Here is a 21556-nt window from a genome sequence, read left to right as displayed (position 1 = left end):
CCTCTCCATCACATGCCAGGGCTCCAACATTTATCTTCCTAGTGCTCTTTTGTACTCCAAACTGTGTTTCTTTCTGCCCCATTTGCTCTCTTTCAGTATAGATCTGCATAATATTCACCATTAATAGCCATACCACCATTTCTACATTAGGCTGTCTTGAAATTTCTTCTGCCAGAGAAATTAGTCCATTGCTTTTCAACTTAGCCTCAGGCAAGTTTTTAGGTTGAGGGCAGACTCCAGCCAGACTCTTTGACAAAATATCCCAAGTGCTGCTTAAGTACTTATTTCCCTCTGGAACTACATTGTTTTCAGCACTACTTTCTGCCAGGCCCCTACTAGAATAGCCTGTTAAGCTCTGCTTACAATGCACATTTCTTCAAAATACCACATGGTCAGGATCTACACAGCCAACAGCCCATTCTCTGGTACCAATTACTGTATTAGTCACTTTTCTGTTGCTGTGATAGAAACACTGACCCAAGCAATTTATAGAAGGAACAGTTTATTTGAGCTTAAGGTTCCAGGGGAATTACAGTCTGTCATGGCAGGGAGGCATGGTGGGTGGAGGTGGCTGGAGCAGGAGCAGCAGAAGCTAAGCTCTCATACCATCAAGCAGGCACAGTAAGCAAGAGAGCAACTGGAGATCTGGCAAGGCTTAAGAATTCTCTAAGCCCACCCCTAGTGATGTGCTTCCTCCAGGAGAGCCACACCTTCTAAAACCTCCCAAAACAGCACCATCACCTGGGGACAAAATGTCCAAATATTTGGTGCCTATGAGGGACATTTTCATTCAAAACATCACAACACCCATACACATAAAATAATTTTTAAAATGCTTGTTGAATCTTGAAAAAGTACACACTTTGAATGTGCATTTAACTGGAGTTACTGGAGGAGATACTCTGAAGACTGGATGCCCTCCTAAAGTCCTCCTGCATCATTTTTTTCTAAGGTCTTGAGGCTTTGTAGTCAGATACTCCCTGTTAAGAGATAAGGTTGCTGAACTAGCCCCTCCCCTGTGAAGTACTGAGTACAACATAGAGTAGGGCAGGCAGGTAGAATTTGAAGTCTTATTTCCTAGAAAGCACTCCCATTGGAGAGACCACTGCCACAAAAGGCTTGGAGGCAGAATATGCAAAGCACCTTCATGAATAATAACTAGTCCCTCAGCTAGAAGAGGAGGAGTTAAAAGAAATAAGGAGGAGCCAGCACGGTAGGCGTACAGGACCATAAACCAGCTACTCAGAAAGGCTAAGGCAGGAGGATCACAAGCTCAGTACCTGTCTAGGTTATAGAGTGAGTTCAAGGCCAACTTAAGTAACAAGTAAAATTTTAAAAGTAAAAAGAACCACATACGGTGACACTCAGCTTTAATTCCAGCATTCAGGAGGCAAAACAGGTGGGTCTCTCTGAGTTCAAGGCCAACTGGATCTACATAGTGAGTGCCAGGCCAGCCAGGGCTACACGGTGAGACCCTGACTCAAAAAAAAAAAAAAAAAAAAAAAAAAAAAAAGGTACAAAGAGGACTAGCTCATTGGTAGAGTGCTTGACTAACATGTTGTGAAGCCCTAGATTCAATTCCCAGTACTGAAGAAAGAACATTTAAATAGAGGCTGGAGGATGGACACATAGGTTAAAGCTTGGGAATAAAGGATTTGAATGCTAAATCAAGGAGGAACTATTAAATCACATGGGGTCCAGTATAAGGATGAAGCCCAACCAGTCTGAGAAGGCAGGGGAAGGTGGAGGCAGAAGGAGCTTATTCACTAAATCCTAGAGACTGTGTGCTGTGGTGAGACTCTCAGGGAGTTTGGAGCTCGTGCTAGCCAAGCTTGATCTAATGAGGAGAATTAGGTACATCTCCTGACCCAAATATCTATTTGAATCTATTTCTATGGAGGCTGAAATTTGACCTGTATTTTAGTACTATTTTGTGACGATCAGATGTGACAACGTGTAACAAACCTATAACTGGATCAGATGTATACCAGCATGACCAGAACTGGGTGACAACCTGATGGACATCATGTGACAGCCTAATGGACAGCATGTTGCAGAAGGACCAGTAGAACTCGACAGACTGAAGATAGAGGACTCTGGCAGAGTGAGCCAGTTATGGAGGGGAAAGTGAGTGCTGAAGGAGGATCATGGATCTGGGTCAGCAGAGGACTCCTGAATAAACTCATCCTATCCTGGATTTTATGGTGGTAGGTGTAAACAATAAGAAAGAGCATTGTATGAATAAGTGGAAAGAGCTCTAGACAGGAGAGATGGCTCAGAGGTTAAGAGCACTGGCTGCTCTTTGCAGAGGACCTGGATTCGGTTCCCAGCACCCACTCAACGTCTGTAACTCCAGTTCTGAGGGATCCAATGACCTCCCCTAGCCTCTGTGGGCATTATACACACAAGTACATTTACATACATGGATGCAGGCAAAACACTTATACACATAAAACAACTTTTTAAAAAAGAGCTCAGATAACAGTGCCGTGGGTGCCATGCTGCCCTAACTCAATGGAAAATGGGAAAGGCCATCCTCTCACTTTCTAGGGAAGGTGTCATGATCTCATGCACTCATGGTTCTGTAAGAATTGAGCACAGCAAGCACAGATAAATCAGTGTTCATGAGGCACTTGGTGATGGAAGTCAGCGAAGCACAGTAGTTTGGGCTGACAGGTACATCTGAGGCTTTGCTGGGCATTGGCATTTCTACAAGAGAAGACGGGAGCCTAGAATTAGAAAGACTTGTATGTTACTGTCAGTATAAACTCATTTGTACTGCAAGCTGTGTTGACAGTAAACCTGGGAACATCTGCATTGCTGCACATGAACCTCAAGGTAGCCCAGGGAATTGAGACTTTAACAGAGTGACCAGGAGGTAGCGCTCATGAATGAGTTTGGAAAGACGAGGGAACTTGGCCTGGAAGAGAGAAGTCAGCACAATTGTAAAGGACCAGGGTAAACACCGGTCTCTAATCAGTGTTGGGAAATCCCCAGGAGGCAACTGGAGAGGACCGAACTTGAAGCTGAGATAGAAGTGTGGGTGGCTGGTGACCAAGATCAAGGAAAAGCTGAAGATGAATACGTCATTCACGAGGTAGCTGGACTATGCTGAATCAGTACTGTGAGAGGTGCTTTCTTCACTCTATTGGTGGTGTGGTTATCTCCGTTTTATAGCTAAGGAAACAAGGTCAGAGAGGATATCTTCATCTATATGCACAAAGAATATGAAGACACAGACCTTTCTCTTGAGGATTGCAGAACATTGCAGGAGAATGACACAGAGACCAGTCATTTTATTTCAGAGAGGTGTTTAAACAAGAGGACATATAAGCACAAGGTACCATGAAACCACAAAGAGGTTTCCCCAAGACACAGAGTCAGTAAGCATCAGAGCTAGGACTCAAGGCTACATAGCTACAGAGGTCAAGACCCGTAGTCATAGTTTGAAAAGGGTAATGGCTTTTGCTACTGGCAGGTGCTGTTCATGAACAAGGGAGGACATTGGGAATTGGGGTATAGCATGGTGGCCCAGCAGTACCATGGAGATGGCATTTTTTTTTTTTTAGTTTTCCTTTCATGTGTATGCGTGTATTGCCTGAATGTAGGTAAGCACACCCGTGTCATGCAGTGCCTGCAGAGGTCAGAAGAGGCTGTCGGATCCCCTGGGACTGGAGTTACGGACAGTCGTTAGCTACCATGTGGGTGCTGGGATTCGAACTCAGGTCTTCTGCAAGAACAGCCAGCGTTCTTAACCATTGCACCATTTCTCCAGCCCCAGAGATGGCACTCTTAAGGTGATTGGACCATGAAGACCCAATGTAGGAACAGAACCGATTCCATAGCCTAGAGATGCTGGTGAGTGGTCTGAGCTGTGGGAGCCATGGAGGCCACTGGAGGTAGCAAACTGTTGGTCTTTAGAGATGGGTTGAGAACAGAGTGAGGTTTCAAAAGTCGAGCTGGGACTGAGAGGAGAGGCCATGTTGAAAATGGCAGTGGGGAAATGAGAATGAAATCAGAAAATTCTTGAATCCACCCCCCAACCCGTGTGTGTGTGTGTGTGTGTGTTTATATAGGTATATGTGTATGTGTGTTGACATAGGGTGTCTTCCTAAGTTGCTTTTCTACCTTATTTTTTGAGACAGAGTCTCTCACTGAAGCTGGAGCTCATCAATCTGGCCGGACTAGCAGGCAGCAAGCACCAGTGATCCTCCTGTTTCTACCTCTTAAGTCCAGGATTATAGGTGCACACTACCATGCCCAGCTTTTCACATGGGTACTAGAGATCCAAACTTAGATCCTCATGCTTGCATGGCAAGCACTTTATTGACCAAGCCACTTATCCAGCCCCATCTCCTTTTCATTTCTGATAAGTTCAAATAGAGCATGGCAGGACAAGATTCCTTTTTAAAGGGAACTCTTTCGCTTTTTGCCCCCTTTGAGTACCACATCCGGAAGACACCTGAGGCCCCCATCTTTTCTAGGGATGCTCTGACTCTGACTAGTGACTGAGTGACCCAGGCAGACCTTGGACAGGTGTGACAGGGCTGTGAGATTCATGACATTTGGGAACCACATCTCTGGAGCCTGTGCATTACAATTCTCTCTGGGCCAGTGGGCAAGGCAGGGTGAAGTCAGAAAATGTGAGACAAGGAGCCTGGAGCAGAGAATACAGGGAGAGCAGGGCAGTTCAGGGAAAAGAATCTCCCTGGGCAGGTGGATCCATTTGGTTTCCGATTTAAAGGGGGAGGCTTAGATAGCCAAGAAGAAAAAGGCTAATAAGAAAAATATTAAACTGTAGTGTGTGTGTCCCCAGGGACTTTCTGTTGCCATGACTGACCTCCCGGAGAGCACCATTCGTTCCCAAGCATGGCAGCTTTATAGGCTCTTGTAGGTCTGCAAAGAACACCAATTTGCTGCTGCAGTTTGTTTTGATAACTGAAACTTTCAATAAATCTATATTAAAATCAAAGAGAAAATTAACTAGGCCCCAGTGAGAGGCATAGAGATAAGGGAGCACATTACCACCCTGGCCTCCGCCACCCCACATCCATCTTTTAGTTCAGATTCAGGTCACCAGGGAGATGAATGGCTCAGGCTCATGGGGGATAGCCATGGGAAGAGCACGGAGAAAGAATGGCTAGGTTCAGGGCCCACTGTTGCTCAAGCAGAAGACTGCCAGCAGGGAGGGGAAGTGCGTAGGTAGAGGAGTTGGAGAAAGGGGTTGGAAGGACAAGAGGAATAGTAACACACTATTTACTGAACTTGTTATGCCATGAACCACAGGGTTTAATTCTAAGAACAGACATTAGTGTTAGCTTCACTCTAGAAATGAAGATACTGAAACTTAAGAGGCTTGATTTGTCCGAAGTCATGGATACAGCCAGGGCTTGCACTCTGACTCTCTAGGAACCCATATGCCATGCTGTTCTATGCAGATTTTAGGGATTCGATGGTAGCGAGAGTTTTACCTGTTAGATTTCAGATCTAGACTGGGATCCCTAACTGTGTCAATTTGGGAGCTGCCATGCACTGTCCTTGGGTCCCACATTCTCTGCTCTTTGATTGCTGCCTAAGGTCTGTTGGGTGACTTTTCCTGGGCGTCTATTTCTACTTACCCTAGATAAGGATGGTAATGGCAGACCAAAGAAACACTTCTGTGCAAGTCCTGCTTGGTGAACCAATGAGTTTATTGGGGTTACTTATAGGAGTATGAGTGGGTTGACTTAGAGTAATATGGGTGAGTTACGGAGCTGACTCACCAACAGCCTACCCCAGTATGGGTAACAACTCAGGAAAACTGTATCACTGTAGGACTCCTTGGGTGACTTAAGGGCAGCTATACAACCAGACTTCTAGCAATTGCTTACCCCTTATATGGCCCTAGAAAGGGGCAGGCCCTTCTGAGCCTTCCCTCATCTCTCCATTTGGGAATGTTAATAAAATAAATCCAATCTTTTGAGGCCTTGGACAGGTGGCCTCAGCAGCTCAGATTCAAGAAAGCAATAATTACATTCAAGCTGGAGGCAACAGCCACACCAGGTTCCAGCTTTGATGGCCACTTTGCTGTCTTTGGCTCTGTCCTGTCTTTGGATTTTGCTCTCAGTGTTCTCTTTAGTCAGTTAATCCAGAAGCCAAGAGACTTCCCAGAGTGGATGTGAATCTGGGTACTGGACCCAGTTCTTCTGCCTCCCCAGATTTACCTGCCCTGTCAAAATCTAGACCCAGGGTTTTGGCTACTTGCTTATTGGACAGCCCAGCTGCCATTCTTATCACTTCATCTGGCTATCTTACCTTCTCCTTGGAGTGAGGACTGGGTTTTGACATAGCCTGTACTGTGCCCACTGTGATGGGGCTGCAGTGAGCCCAAGTGATTAAACCAGAGACTTCAACTTCTCCCACTGTTTCTAGTCTCAGATGAACCATTGCTCTTCAGGGTGTGCTATGCAGCACCAGCAAACACCAGTGAAACACCTGTTACACTATGCAATACCAGCAAGCCCTGGTGAAACACTTCAGCTAAGATGCAAGACTATTTACTGTATGTTATCAACTGTAGTGCTTTTACTGACATACAAAGTTTTCTGCTCTTGTAGGAACACAATGGTTTAATTATGGAAGTCAAAGACTTAATATTTTCTTATTATCATTCCTTAGCATGTCAGAATCAAAATAGTCTATCTTTAGATTGTATTATGTCAGAATGTGTGATTTTAAAAATTGCTGTTTGAACCGGGCTTGGTGGCACATGCCTTTAATTCCAGCACTCGGGAGGTAGAGGCAGGCAAATCTCTGTGAGTTCGAGGCCAGCCTGGTCTACATAATGAATTCCAGGCCAGTTGGGGCTACAGAGAGACCCTGTCTCAAAAAGAAAAAAAAAAATGCTGTTTGAGTTGCTGACTTGGGTTTCATTAAAATATCATTAAGTGAATTTTCAACAATCTCTGACATGTCCCTAAACATACTTCTACCCTTTGTACTACATATTTATGCAAAGAGGTGTTCATAGCATTGATGATTATAAAATAAAAATATTTATCAACTCTGCAAAATGTTGAAGATGCTCTGTCCTACAATATCAAATCTTCAGTCAAGATTTAATTCCTTGTGTGAAAAAAAAAAAGAGGGGCTAGAGAGATAGCACAGCAGTTAAGAACACTGATTGTTCTTGCAGAAGACCCCAGTTCAAATTCCAGCACCCACATGGTAGCTAACAACTGTCTGTAACTCCAGTTCTAGGGGATCCAATAGTCTCTTCTGTCCTCCTTGGGCACTGCATGACACAGGTGCACTTACCTACATGCAAGCAATACAAGCATACACATAAAATAAAAATAATCAATAAAATATTTTTTAAAAATATAAAGAGCACCCACCTCATTAGTATGCAAATTAGCTTTGACCTTAATAAATTAAATTATATGCATACCAAAAGTGCTTTAAAATAAATTTCTTTATGATTTATTATTAGCAATTGTTGATTTGTAAACCTACTTTTATTTTTTCAGTACTAGAGATTGAATCTTGGGCCTCACATGTGCTAGGCAAATGCTTTATCACTGAACCCTCTTTTTTACTTTTTTTGAGACAAAGTCTCATTAAGTTGCTCAGGCTAGCCTTGGACTAGCTCTGTAGGCCAGCCAGGCCTGAACTTGTGATTCTTTTGCCTCAGCCTCCTACAGAGTTGGGATTATGGGTCAGCACCATCAGGCCTGGCTACAGACATATTTCATATACCTAGATACTCATGATCATGTAAAAAAATCCTCTGGTGGGGTTGGCAAGATGGTTCAGTTGGTAAGGGTACTTGCCACCAAGCCTGATGACATGAGTTCAGTCCCTGGATCCCACATGGTAGAAGGAGGGAATTGATTCCTCAAAGTTGTCCTTTGACTTCCACCCATATACTGTAACATGTCACACACACACACACGCACACACAAACACACACACAAATCATTTAAAAAAATTTTTTTTTTTTTGGTCTTTTTGAGACAGGGTCTCCCTTTAGCCCCAGCTGTCCTGGAACCTGGAACTCCCTATTTAGACCCACATAAAATAAAATTTTAGAAGATACATAATAAAAACAATGCTGAAGGAAGAAAACAAGTAATAGAATGTTACAATATTTTTTAAAATATTTTATTTATTATTTTTATGTGTATTTGTGTATTGCCTGCATGTAGGTAAGTGAACCCGTGCTGTGCAATGCCCGCGGAGGATAGAAGAGGCTGTCGGATCCCCTGGAACTGGAGTTACAGACAGTTGTTAGCTGCCATGTGGGTGCTGGGATTTGAACCTGGGTCTTCTGCAAGAACATTCAGTGTTCTTAACCTTTGAGCCATCTCTCTAGCTCACAAATAAATCTTTTCAAAAATTCCTCTGGTGCAAAGGGGTCATGAGTGGAAAAAGTTTTAGAAGTCCTGTCTAGGGTACACAACAGAACCAAGGTTTGAGGAAGCCTGGACTAGGCAATAGTATAAGATACTACATATATTCTGAGTTCTTAAACTGTTATTTGAATATATTTTCATAGTCTGTGTCTAAAAAAGTTGACAACTTGGAGAGGTTCTGGAAGCTGTAGGGTTGAGTCCTAGAACACCAAAAGGAAAGAGCACACACTCTCTGGGGAAATCAAAGGACATGTGGAAGGCTACATGGAGGATGTTTAGACTGGATCTTAAAAGAAGACCTCTGATCAATCTCAATCTCTCTCTCTCTCTCTCTCTCTCTCTCTCTCTCTCTCTCTCTCTGTATCCTAGCTGATCTGGGATGCGCTATGTGGGCCAGACTGGCCCTGAACTCAAGATTCTCCTGCCTTACTCTCCTAAGTGCTGGAATTATAGGTTTGAACCACCACCACACCTGTTTATTTCATTCTTTTTTTTTTTCTTTTTAGACAGGGCCTCACTATGTAGCCCTGACTGGCCTAGAACTGCTATGTCGACCAGGCTGGCTTCAAACTCACAGAGATCTGCCTGCCTTTGCTTTTGGAGTTCTAGGATTAAATGCATGGGCCATACCAAACCTGGCTTTCTGTTTAATTCATTTTTACAGCCAAGGAAGTTGCTTTTTCTCTGTTGGAGGGCTAGAACTTAGAATGTAACAAAGCCAGAGGTGAGAGGCCATCCTATGGCTTCTTATTTGTCTTAATTTTATAGCTAACTTGCTTATTGTCTGTCCATCTCTGTTCCCTCTCTAATATAAAAGCTCCTTGTGGATATAGGCTCTGTGTGACTAACCCTTTAGTCCTCAGCAACAGACAATGCCTATAAAAATATACTGACTGATTGGCTAACTGAGGTTAATGTTTATATAACAACTGTTAGAGTCCAGGTCTGCAGATGACTCTCTCCCAGTGTAAAAAAGCCTCACAAAACAGGCCATGAGGGCCCCCTTGCAAAACAGGAACTGGCCAGACAACTACATTTAGAGCTGTCTCAGCACAAAGCTGTTCCCAAATAATTTTGGAACATAAACAGGCCCCTGCACCCAGACCCACTGATGTAACAGCTGTCTCAGTTCAAGCTACTTCCCTTGAAACTGTAAAGATTATTTTTGCTGCCTTCCACATTCCCCAATCCCCCTACAAGAACTTCCTCAGCTGTCAGAAGGCTACTGGTTGCCTTTCTCTCTCCAGCTGAGCTGCCAACCACCAGCAATCCTAAGAAATAAACTTTGCTTTGCCAGAGTCTGTCTATGTTTTCTGTGGCTATTCCCCGCCCAGCTTTTAGCTAACATATGGTGCCGAAACCCGGGAAGAGGAATGACTGGGTTACTTATAAGCCGGTTCCCTCTTACCGAACCATGCTGCTGACCATGCACTCCTGCAACTGGCTTGCCTATACCGGCTCCCACCACTCACCACATCAGGCCCAAGATTATGAGTCCATCTGCATTCCTCACCCTCTGACAGAGTTTGGGTAAGTGCTCTCCCACAGAGCACAGAGCTCTGGATCTCTGCTCTCTCTCTCTCTCTCTCTCTCTCTCTCTCTCTCTCCCACCTCCCTCTCCGCTCCCTCTCTCTCCACTAAGACATAGATGGCTTGGGAGCTCCTGGAGCTTCCCACTGGGCCCAATGGGACTCCCTCCTTCTCCCTTACTTGCCATGGACTTGGAAAGCTCTGTCTTCCATCATTCTCCCTGTCTTTGTCCTCTTCCAGTGTCTTCCTCACTTTGCTCAGAATGATTTCTGATACCGTTCTATCCAATTTTAGGTCTCTTTTGCTTCAATCCTTTAATCTAGGCTATCTCTCCTCCTCCCTCTAACTAGTTATGGATTCCCTACACAGGAAAAATGCTCTAGACCCTTTCTTCTCCCCCCCCCATAACACTCTTGTTCTGCTTCTAAACCCAGCTGCAAATGTTTAAACCTCTGTAAGCCTATCTGCTTTTCTAAATTTTTCAGAGAAAATTTCTTCTTTATATCCTTATTTAAACATGCTTTCATTGATGCTTTAGGTTGCCCATCATCTTGTACATCTTTAGTTTTCTCTAAAGGTTTCCACTCCCCATCACGTATCTGAGCTCCATACAGGCTCTAAAGCTACATTACATCATGGCTTTGTCCTAAAGCTTCCATTTTAGTAAATTCTTCTATAAGTAAAAAATAAAAAATCACCAGGCGTGGTGGCGCATGCCTTTAATCCCAGCACTTGGGAGGCAGAAGCAAGCAGATCTTTGTGAGATCGAGGCCAGCCTGGATATCTATTATTCCTTCTTGGGGGAACCAAGGACAGGTTTCCTTAATAAATTCAAAGAATTTATTAAGGAAAGGTCTTGCTATTTCTTGGGGTAGGGGCCTACGCTTGGTGACTACTAAGGACCCCAAAATCCTAATAACTTATTTATTTCTTGGTCACATAGAATTTTTTACAGGTGCTCTTAATTGGGCAGGTAAACTTATTTATTTTACTATCTTGCCTCAGGGTATTCAATTCTACAAACTGCAGATGTTCAATTTAAGGACACCAAAATCCTAATAGCTTATTTATTTCTTGGTCATATGGAATTTTTTACAGGTGCTCTAAATTGGGCACGTAAACTTCTTTCTCTGTTTTACTATCTTGCCTCAGGGTATTCAAGGCTACTAACTGCAGATGTTCAATCACACGTCCTAATCCTCTTGCAACTTTTGTTTTGGCTTTCATCTTGGATTCTTGATCAAATCATAGAACATCAATATATTTTAACAGTTTCTATTGTCTTATAACACGGTCAATACATGTTTATATCAGACTAAGAAAGCAATGCCACAATGGGAGTTTAAATTTTAACATTATTTTAACCTGTTTCTAAATGGGAGTATTTTCAGTACTATGTGAATTTTATTTATTCTTAAGCTAAACTGTTAATGCTTCCTTTTTGTCTTTCCCATCTCCTCTGATTTAAGTTATGCTAATAACTTATAACTTTGCTGAATATTAGTCTTCTCTTTCAAAAACCTGTAAAACTTAAAACTTGGTTTATGACAAGAAATTCTAATCTTTTAATCCCACCATGCCTTGTAAGACTTTTGTTCAAGAAAAGGCCCTGATGCATCCTGAACCTGATGGTCTAGAACAGCTGAACTCTTCTCTCTTTAAACAGATTCCTTTAAACATCTTTATATAAAAGTAAAATCTGCCTTGCCAAGTTACTTTGCTTTGTCCATGTGCTCCTTGTGAGGTATTGATAGGATTCTTAAATAGTTATTTGGCTCTTAAAAGAAAAAAAAATGCTACTTCAAATCTACACGACACACTTAACCTTTCTTTTATACCACGAAGTCTTTTAAATATTAAAGAACTAGAGATAGAAGCTTTCTGTCGTCTACTCTTTGGTGTTTATAATTTCATGTGATTATGGTATCTGTGTCTATGATAATTGTTTTCATGTACTGTTTGTGTCACTGGTTCGAATCCCAGCACCCACATGGCAACTAACAACTGTCTATAACTCCAGTTCCAGGAGATCCAACAGCCTTTTCTGTCCTCCGTGGTCATTGCACGACACGGGTGCACTCACTTACATGCAGGCAATACACTTATATGCATAAAATGAAAATAATAAAATAAAATACATTTAAAATTAATTTACTTGGTATCATATTGACTCTTAACTGAGGTTTCATACAGACTAAAAATATTAAATTAACACAAAAATGTTTTTTCAGGTCAAAATATTCTCTCTTTAATCCTTATCCACACCATGGTTCCTAGTACTAAAATATATAAATTAATTTTAAGTACCTCTCTCTCCATCTTTCCTCATTCCCCACCCATTGCTCTCAAAATCTCTCTCTCTCTCTCTCTCTCTCTCTCTCTCTCTCTCTCTCTCTCTCTCTCTCTCTCTCTCTCTCTCTCTCTCTCTCTCCTCTTGCCTCTCCCATTCCCCTTCTTTCTTACTCTCCATGTCTCTCTTCCCACCCCTTTTCTTGTGCTCTGTCTTCCTCTAAGGCCTGGTCAAGCCACACTCACTGTTGGTTGAGTTTTTCAAACTGAGTCCGAAAGACACACTGGTGTGCTGAAAAACTCATTCCTTCTACTGGTCCTAGGACACTGTTTCTGGGGAAGGAACACACCCTGCCTGTCCAGGACAGGAACATGCTCTGTCCCCTCTCTGGTGAACATACCTCCCTGGTGTTTGTAGGATACTACCTCCAGTAGACTGGGACCACTCCTCGGGCCTCCGACAGAAGGGGATGCCTTTCTACACGACCAACAGTTCATGTATCCCCTTCTCCTTCTTCCTCCTGCTCTCTATTCTTTGTTTCTGTCACCTTTCTACCGGGCATCCTCATTGGTGTCCCCAGTTCCACCTCTTGGGGTGAGAGAATCCTCATCATCTCCTTCTACCTATTTACTCAGTTTCTCATCCATTTTCTTATTGCTGCCTATTTAATCTGTCTCTATGGGAACCTCTCAGTCTAAGCCTGAGGCTCTCACTCCCTTGACTTGCCTTCTCAAATCTCTAAAACAGCTAGGACTTTCAGACACCATCTAACCAAAATGCTTAAAGTTCTTATGCATCACGGCCTGGCCACAATACAAACTAAACAATGATTCTGTCTGGCCAAACACAAAAACCTACATTTCAACATTTTAAGAGATTTAAAATTTATTTAAGTCTGAGGAGGGTCGTAACACAGTTTTTCTTAAGTTATTATACTAGAGGTTGTGAACTTCAATTTGATAATGTTTTAATGTAGCAATTGCTTTTCTCTACCCAGTGTTTATATTTCGTCAAAACCTAAAGCAAGTTTTTAGTAAACCATTCTCTAAACCACATAAAATAACAAAAATTATTAATGGTTTTATGTTTTCTATAAGGTTTATCTGGAAATTTATAAAGCACAGTGTGTAAATGGATAATATTAACTTAATTACATTATTTATGTGTATTATTTAGATTCCATGTTCTTTTATAAGATGATGCTGCACATCACTCCTAAGTCAAATATTTAACTGTCATCTTCATGACTTCAGCTGTGTCTCCTTACTAAAAATCATCACAGTTGGGCCTGCTGACAGTTATGTTCCTTCATTAAAGGAGGGGTAAGCAGGGTCATTGGACCCTCATCTGAGTATTCAGCCATTCTTCTCAGCCATCTGTATGTAATTCTGCCCAAATTGCAAATGATCTCCTACATTTATAAAGGACTATAGTATACAATCTTGGGAAGGCAAAGGCTGCAAGAGGGTTTGACCCATGACGTTATAAAAAAGTCAACATCCATGCTTTCCAGTAAGGGCTTTCCAGTCCAAATACTCTCAGGTCACTCATAAACCTCAGCAACCCCTCAGTCATCTCTGTAAGCTCAGTGAATTCAGCAGTTCCCCAGGAAAACTTTAATGTAATCAAACATTAGTTTGACACTAAAACCTTAGAAGGGGGTAAGCCTTGCTTAGTATCCCCAGGATAAGGTCATAGTTTAGACAACTAGTTTAAGGATGTCTAGTAAAAGTTTATCTAAAAATGGGTTTTGCCTAAGCCCAAGTGTTATCTGCATAGCACATGGTAATTAAAAGTACCAGATTGGTGTAACTAACCTTCTTGGGTGTTTAATAGCCAGACTTTGAGGGCTATACTAATCTGGTCAGAGGGACTTAAAGGGACAGTTTTTGTTCCTTGCCCTCCTAGGTCAACTAAGTTCCCGGGGACTATGGAGCATCTCTCAGAATGTCCTATAACTGTGATGAGTCACCTGTCCTCTTGTTCAGGGAGGCCATGGAGACCTCACCAGATGGACTTGAACCAGTGTCCAGTCTGCTAAGAGGAGGGCCAACACAGAGGAAACATTTCTTCCATGCTTCCAAGTGAAGCCAGCTATGGTCAAGCAGGACCTTTGACTTATCTTCACATAGATGGAAATGGTAAAAGAAAGGAACCAGGGGCTCCTCCCAAGCCCTTGTATCCCCTGAGGAAAAGATCCTCAAATGACCTTAGGAGTAAAAATAAATTGGTTTATTTGGGCCAAGTGTATGGTCTTAAACATCCAAAAGGAAAGTATAACCAAAGATTAAAGTGATCAGTATTTCTTTAAGAGTTCAAAGGCTTGAACTTCCCAGACATTAGGCTTATGTCTCTAACTACCCCGACTCCTCCATCCACAATGTTACAATCGGGACAATACTGGTCTATCCCCAGGGCTACTTTTCCTTTGCTCCTCCAAGATATAAACCTGTATTTCCCCACCAGTCAAGGATACCTACACTCCAGTTGTTCTCATACCTAGATTAACCCTATATGCCTCAGGAGAGATGCATTATTCTCTCTCCACAGGAAAAAAAAAAGGAACAGAGCAAAAAGGTCAGCTACTCTAGCAGTCCTGGTGGGAATCAGCCTGGTATCATCCATAGCTGCCACAGGATTCGCAGCAGAGTCTGGGACATACCTTGCTCTCAGCCCAACACCTCTCTCAGGAGATCCAGGACCTCAAGCAGAAACTTACTACAGTAGTGGAAGCAACAGCCCAGTCAATCCAGATCTTACAACAGCAATTGTCCGCCCTAGCTGAAGTTGCCCTCCAGAACAGGCGAGCCCTGGATCTATTATTTTCTTGGGCCAGGAATGCTGTTACTGTGTCAACCAATCAAATAAGGTTGAACACAACATAAAATGCCTCCAATAGGTGGCCAAGGATTTCTTACTTAAAACTTCCCAGTACCAGCAGTCACCCCAATGGGATATCTTTTCAGAACTGACTCCCTGGCTTCTGCCCTTACTTGGCCCCCTGCTCTCTATTACTCTGGTTCTAACCATTGCTCCTTGCCTCTTCAGATATTTTCAGGGCTGGATACAACAACTAACTCATACCAGCTTTAACCAACTGTTATTTCCTTTCCCCCACATCTGTATAAATGTCTGTCGACCACTGAGGACTTTGTCCAGATGCACGAGCTGGAGATCCCCGCTGCCTGACCGGACACTGACTCCAGCCTTCCTTTCCCCACATCAACTTTGGCCAGCAGGAAGTAGCCATGATGAGAAAATGCCACCCCCCCAATCCTATAACACAAAGGGCTGGAATGTTACAGTCCAGGTCTACAGACGACTCTCTCCCAGTGTAAAAAAGCCTCACAGGCCATGAGGGCCCCCTTGCAAAACAGGAACTGGCCAGACAGCTACATTTAGAGCTGTCTCAGCACAAAGCTGTTCCCCAGATAATTTTGTAAGAAAAACAGGTCCCTGCACCCAGACCCACTGATGTAAGAGCTGTCTCAGTTCAAGCTACTTCTCTGAAACTGTAAAGATTATTTTTGCCACCTTCCACATTCCCCAACCTGCCTATAAGAACTTCCTCAGCAGTCAGAAGGCTGCTGGTTGCCTCTCTCTCCCCAGCTGAGCTGCCAGCCACCAGCAATCCTAAGAAATAAACTCTGCCAGAGTCCTCCTATGTTTTCTGTGGCTATTCCCTGCCCAGCTTTTATCTAACAACAACAGGAGGAGGAAACCTCAGGTCCAGTTCCAAGAACTGGGAGATAGGCAGAGGCCTCCATTTTCCTGACTTTGGGATGAGTGACATCTGTCCCTGCTGCCGTTTATTCCCTCATTTGTCACATTTTATCCAGTATCTGCTCTATGCCTGACATCATACTAGGAATAACTGATATGGCATGAACAATATGGAAATACCTGTCTTAAATGAATCTAAAATCCTGGGGGAGAGATGGCAAGGAAATCGACAATTGTAAAACACTGTGATCAATTCTTCAGGTGCACAGTAGAATCACCTAACCCATTATGTGAATGAGATTAAAAAAAAAGCATTCCTTGACATGAGGATTACTAGCCATTTCCAGCTCAGGCAGGAACCATTATGTTAAGATCTCAGAGGTGGCAGGGTCCAGAGCTGTCTTAAGTGAAAACATGCAGGTGGCAGACAGACAAGCTTGGCAATTGAAGCTGGCTGATAAGATGGGTCTGACTGACTGAGAGGCTGTCAAAACCATCAGTGGCTTGACTGAGAATGAAATTTCCTAGCTCACACCATGGTATCCATGACTTGCCAGACAGGCATAACCAAGATGGAGAAACACATCTATGGCTTTAGGCGTGAGTTCTTCCCAGCTGCCTAGAGAAGGTGACAGCCCCCCACAGCTGTGGCTGTAATCCTTTTAACCCTCAAGTTTCTCTGAAGGGCCCTGAACAAGTTAGTTCTTCCTTAGAAAGGCACTTCCAGAATTTAAGTATTTTCTTCTTAGCCTAATTCGTCTCTCCTCTTCCCAGATATCCCTCAAACCCACAACAGGGAGTAGATAAAATGATTATTTGTTGAACGAATGAGTCACGAGGTGTCGCCTAAAGTCACTATCACCTAAACCCATACTCACCGTGTGCATATACTGAAGGAGGGAAAAGAAAGTGGAGCATCCGGTCGCCCTAGGCCTGAGGAAGTTCTCTCTCTTTTTTTTTTAAAAAAGAAAATTCCCTTTTCACTGCTCAGAAGTGACCCTCCCCTTCTCTTCTGAGTACGTGTCTTCTCGAAACTACACGTCCCAGAAGGCCCATCGCCAGCAACCGCCATCTTGACACGCCACAGCGCGCATGTCGGCGGAAGCGCAAGCCTTTCGGGGGAAGAAGCCCCGCCTCCTTGCAGCCCATTGGCCAGAGGGACGGGCAACGGGCTCAGCGGTTGGCTACTGCGGCTGCCCGTCCGTCGCGTCGGTCGGGGTCAGAGTGCGCGGAGGTGAGTCGGTGTGTTGTGGACTCGTGGTGCTGGCTGCTGCTGTTAAGGCGGCCGGGAACGGGCAGTGGGGAGCGGGCAGAGCTGGCCCTGCCTCTGCCTGGCCCGCACCGCAGTCGGCGCGGGCCTGCCCGCCGCAGTCAACTGTCCTGAGCGCCACCTGAGGCCGAGGGAGACGTCGGGGCCTGCACCTGGAGGGAGCCTGCCGCGCTGGCCCCGAGGAGGGGGCGTTGCCATGGCGACAGCCTCTCCGGCTGCTGACGGGGGGCGGGGGCGGCCCTGGGAAGGAGGACTGGTCTCCTGGCCCCCTGCCCCTCCCCTTACGCTCCCCTGGACCTGGATGGGCCCGAGCTGGGGGCAACACCCTGGGGTGGGTGAGACTGAAAGGGCCCCCAGCTTGGGCCCTGGTTGATGCATGCGGGGAGTGGGTCGTGGCGCGCACACTTTGTGCAGCCTGGGGTAGTGGCCCTTGTGCTCACCCTGGATGCATGTTCTAACTCTGGTGAAGCGGGAGCGGGGCCGGGCTTTGGGAGACATCCTGGGTGAGTTGAGGAACAGGGCCTGACTTTTTAGTTGAGAATACTGGAGAAAAGGAAGAGAGGTGTGACCAAAGAAGCTACAAAGAGATTAAGGAATTAGTATATGTTATTATAGACTACCCGCTCCCCCATCCCGATACACGGACACACAAGGTTAGCAGTTTACTTTGTAAGTCACAAGCTGTAGGTAATAGTGATGATGGACACAGCGAAGAAAGGGCCTAACCAGGGTAGCTTTTTGTTTGCCTTTATTGCTGATGATCCAGCAACAGGTGTTTTCTTAAAACAAAGAAAGCATGATGTGGATTGAATTCTTACAAATATAGTTGCTTGGCGTTGACTTGTAAGATGCTCGATATAGGGCCTGTCATTGGGGTTATGGAGTTTGTCCCTAGGATGGATTTTGCAATGACTAGTGACCCATTATCTCTGCTGGAGGTCTCTGGCCATTTCTATGGCATTTGCTTATGTCAGACATTTTCATCGTTTCCTACTGTAAGGGCAGCCAAACATGAATCCCATTGGCTAGAGACTGTTTATGCTATTTGATTATAGTAGGTTGTGATTGGCTGAATGGTTTTTGATTGTAGAGTTTCTACCAGAAATTGGCTTCATCAAATTCTGCTTTATACTCACTGTCATACACAGTATACCTTGTTTTAGTGAGCTTGTTCTTGAAGCTTAAGTATATTATAATTGAATCCTCTAACATTTAAAAGCCAATTTATAAACAGTGACTTGGAGTGTGACTCCACTAATGTGTGCCATGATCTTGGTTAGAAACCCACTTGACTGCCTTTCAGTGGTGCTGAATGGGGGAAGGGAGCTGCTGCTGCGAAGTGATTGATAAGGTTTCCTTTATGGATTTGGTGGTGCTTCACTGGAGCTCAGAGCCCTTTGGCAACTTAAGCACTCCAAATTAAAAACTCATTAACAATTCCTGCCCAAAGAGCCTGTAAATAATCAGCTAGCTAGGTCATAGAGCTTGGCTAAGAGCTCTCCCTCCAACTTGAAACTTCCAGATAAAAGTGCTTTTAATTCTATTTCATTTGATAAGTGTTCACTCTGTGGTGGGATAAATTGGTGAGTGGCCTTTTCCCAGGGAATCTGAACAGAATAAAGCCTTGAGTATAGAATGGTAGACAGGGCTATGTTGGTTCCAATTATCCATGCTTGTGCAAAGGGCTTCAGTACCTTATAAGAGCACATCTGCAATTTCTGGGCTTTTAGGAGATCTGAATAGGTGATAAATATAATAGAGATGGTCTCCATGTGTAGTCCTGAGTGACCTTGAATTTGAAGCTATCCTTCTGCATGTGACTTAGAATTTAAGGTAGACTTGTATCTTCAAAGTGTTTCCTGGTCTGTGTTTCAGTTTGCATTATGGCCTGTAGGTTGTGGCAATCAACCCCTTCCTCCAGTCCTGGCTCAGCCCCATTTCCTGAGTTCTTGTTTAGATAGGGTTCTCAGATTATCCAGTGAGTCACCACCTCATGCCCATCTTTCTCAGTCCAGGCTCAGATAATGTGAATATTTGGGGTTTCTAGAAGGTAAACCTTCTTAGGGAGAACAATTCTCTGCTAGTAGAGACATGAAATCTGTAATTTCATAATATGTGTAATACTAATTAATAGCTCCTGAAAGCTGTGTAGGGCCAATGTCTTTCCACAAAGATAGCTGTATTCCAAAGTTTGGATTTATGAGCATGAGGTATAATGTAGTTCTTAGTGAGGATTTGAACTTTTAAATTGAAATAGACTTGTTGCAGAGATAATGTGTTTGTCCACAGCATTGGGGCTTTCCAGCTCTCACAGAACCTTCAGCATCTCCAGCTGCCAGTCTTGGCATCTTCGAAGTAAGGAGAGGTGAGAATCTTGTTGCATGATCAAGTTTGATGTTTGAGTGTTTGGGTTTGGTGGGTGTGGGATGGAGGCTGGTACAGGTTGCATTTTTTCTGTAGTTTGTGATAAGGTAGCATATGCTCAAACCTACTGAAATAAAAGTTGGAGGTGGGGAATCCAGATTCTCAAGTTCTGCCTTCGATTTCTTTTCCTTTTCTTTTTTCCTCAGTACTGGGGATTGAACCCTTGTACAATGTAGGTAAATGTGCCACCACTGAACTATATATCTAGTCATTCTTTTTTTACTTTATATTTTAAGACTGGGTCTTAACTAACTTAGACTGGCCTTAGACTTTCAGTCTTCCTGCCTTAGCCTCCCTATGTAGTAGCTAGAATTATTGACATAGACCACCATGCCTATACATGATTTCTTTAATGGGTACCTCATGAGTACTTAGCCTTTAGGATAATTGAATAAAGCCAGAATAGCCCCTTATCTTGTGGAATACACATCTTAATACAACAGGAGACCACATCTCATTTGGCTCTTGTGATATATTTGACCAAATATATCACAAGATATATTGGGATTTTGTTTTAATTTGGGTTGTGTGTCACCTTTGAGTGGATGGTTAGTCCCCATTTTGCCAGGATCTGGGGGCCAGTGGGGGTTGGGGGTGGGACAGGCGGGGGAGGTGGGAGCAGGGGGGAACAACTGGCTAAAAAGGCAGACTCTTGACGTTGATATTCAAGGACTTGGAAGCTGTTTGTTCATTAACTAAGGGCCAGGACTTTGCTAGTTGCTGGGATTATGGTGATGAACAAGACTGCTCATGATACCCACAAGCTTTCAGATTCATAAGAGAGACCACATCAATGAAGTCTACCCTATCATGAGGTAGTTATGATATACCTATCATGCTAAAGTGCAGGAAATAGAGCTTCTTTAGGAGTACAGAGGTGACCTTAACCTGGACTTGTAGACTTCAGGGTGGTTTCCTCCTTACCTAGAATTAGATAAACACATGAAGGACCAAGTGTCAGAAGTTTGAGTTTGAGGAAATTCACTGTGATTAAAAGGCAGGGGTAGGAGAATATGGTGGGAAATGAAGGTAAGGGTAAACAGAGGCTGGGGCCTTAGAGGCTCTTAGGGTTACATGGTGGAGTAGGGGTGGGAAGTGGAGGATGGTGAGAAGATTGGAGGTTGACAAGCTTTTTCTGTACAGGATAAGAGTGGATATTTAGGCGTTGTGGGTCTCTTACACTACATAGCTTTGCATTTCAGCAGCTGTAGACTATATGAAGGCGAATGAACATGTCTGTGTTCCAGCAAAACTTTATTTATAAAAACAAATGGCAGCTGGATTTGGCCCATGGACCACATAGTTTTCTGATCTCAGAACAGTAAGAAGCCCCTTAAGAGATAAGTAACCCAGTGTGGGGATGCACTGCTGTAATTGCTAGGCTAAGGCAGAGGGATCACTAGTTTGAAGCCAGCTTCTGCTACACATCGAGTCAATCTTAAAAAACAAAACAAAAAAAGAAAAAAAGGGAAAAAAAAGACTATAACCATTCAACCTACATTGGGCTTGTGTTTTAGAGAGCTTGCTTTGATAGCAGTGTGAAGAATGGGTCAAAGGGGACAGGTCCAATTGCAAGCAGAGCCATAAGGAGGCTGTGGTAGTTCTGTGGAAGCGCTTCACTATTCCCCGTATGAGGCAGTATTTTGGTCCTTGAGGAGGAAACTAATACAACTGAATCTGCATACATGTCTATATTAGTTCCCTTTACTAATTTCATGACTGTCTACTGGCACTTAAAAGTTGTTTAACAAAGAATTTCTTGGAAATGTCGGCTACTATTTCACAGACTGGGGAAGATAGAGGAAGAGAATGTTGGTGTTCGATGAATGAAAATGTTTTGGGAACTGTTTTCTATTGAAGGACATATGGAACAAATGAAGCCCTGGAAGGGATTTTAAGGCTCATACCTTAGTATCAAGTGTGGTG

At 43.6% G+C, this 21556-nt stretch overlaps 1 protein-coding gene and 1 long non-coding RNA gene across 14 annotated transcripts in view; one reads left to right on the top strand and one right to left on the bottom strand.

The window, feature by feature from the left end:
• The window catches only part of LOC115072401, a 44430-nt gene extending 27489 nt beyond the window's left edge, over positions 1–16941 (bottom strand). For both annotated transcript variants that reach the window (XR_003851456.1, XR_003851457.1), the window contains exon 1: positions 16815–16941. This is a non-coding gene — a long non-coding RNA (uncharacterized LOC115072401). The remainder of the gene's footprint in view (positions 1–16814) is intronic.
• A 118-nt stretch (positions 16942–17059) lies between these two features.
• The window catches only part of Eri3 (ERI1 exoribonuclease family member 3), a 136325-nt gene continuing 131828 nt past the window's right edge, over positions 17060–21556 (top strand). For 4 of the 12 annotated variants that reach the window (XM_029569526.1, XM_029569525.1, XM_029569527.1 and 1 more), the window contains exons 1-2: positions 17177–17537; positions 19496–19571. In XM_029569526.1, coding sequence (XP_029425386.1) covers positions 17403–17537; positions 19496–19571 — 211 coding nt within the window. In that variant the 5' untranslated portion in view covers positions 17177–17402. Of the gene's footprint in view, positions 17538–19495; positions 19572–21556 lie in introns of all 12 variants that reach the window. The other 8 variants (XM_029569529.1, XM_029569528.1, XM_029569531.1 and 5 more) reach the window with 6 other exon arrangements.

The sequence above is a fragment of the Nannospalax galili genome, unplaced genomic scaffold (genome assembly GCF_000622305.1).
Source record: "Nannospalax galili isolate Female #2095 unplaced genomic scaffold, S.galili_v1.0 scaffold1402, whole genome shotgun sequence".
Lineage (NCBI taxonomy): Eukaryota > Metazoa > Chordata > Mammalia > Rodentia > Spalacidae > Nannospalax > Nannospalax galili.
This window is presented reverse-complemented; position numbering and strand designations above follow the sequence as displayed.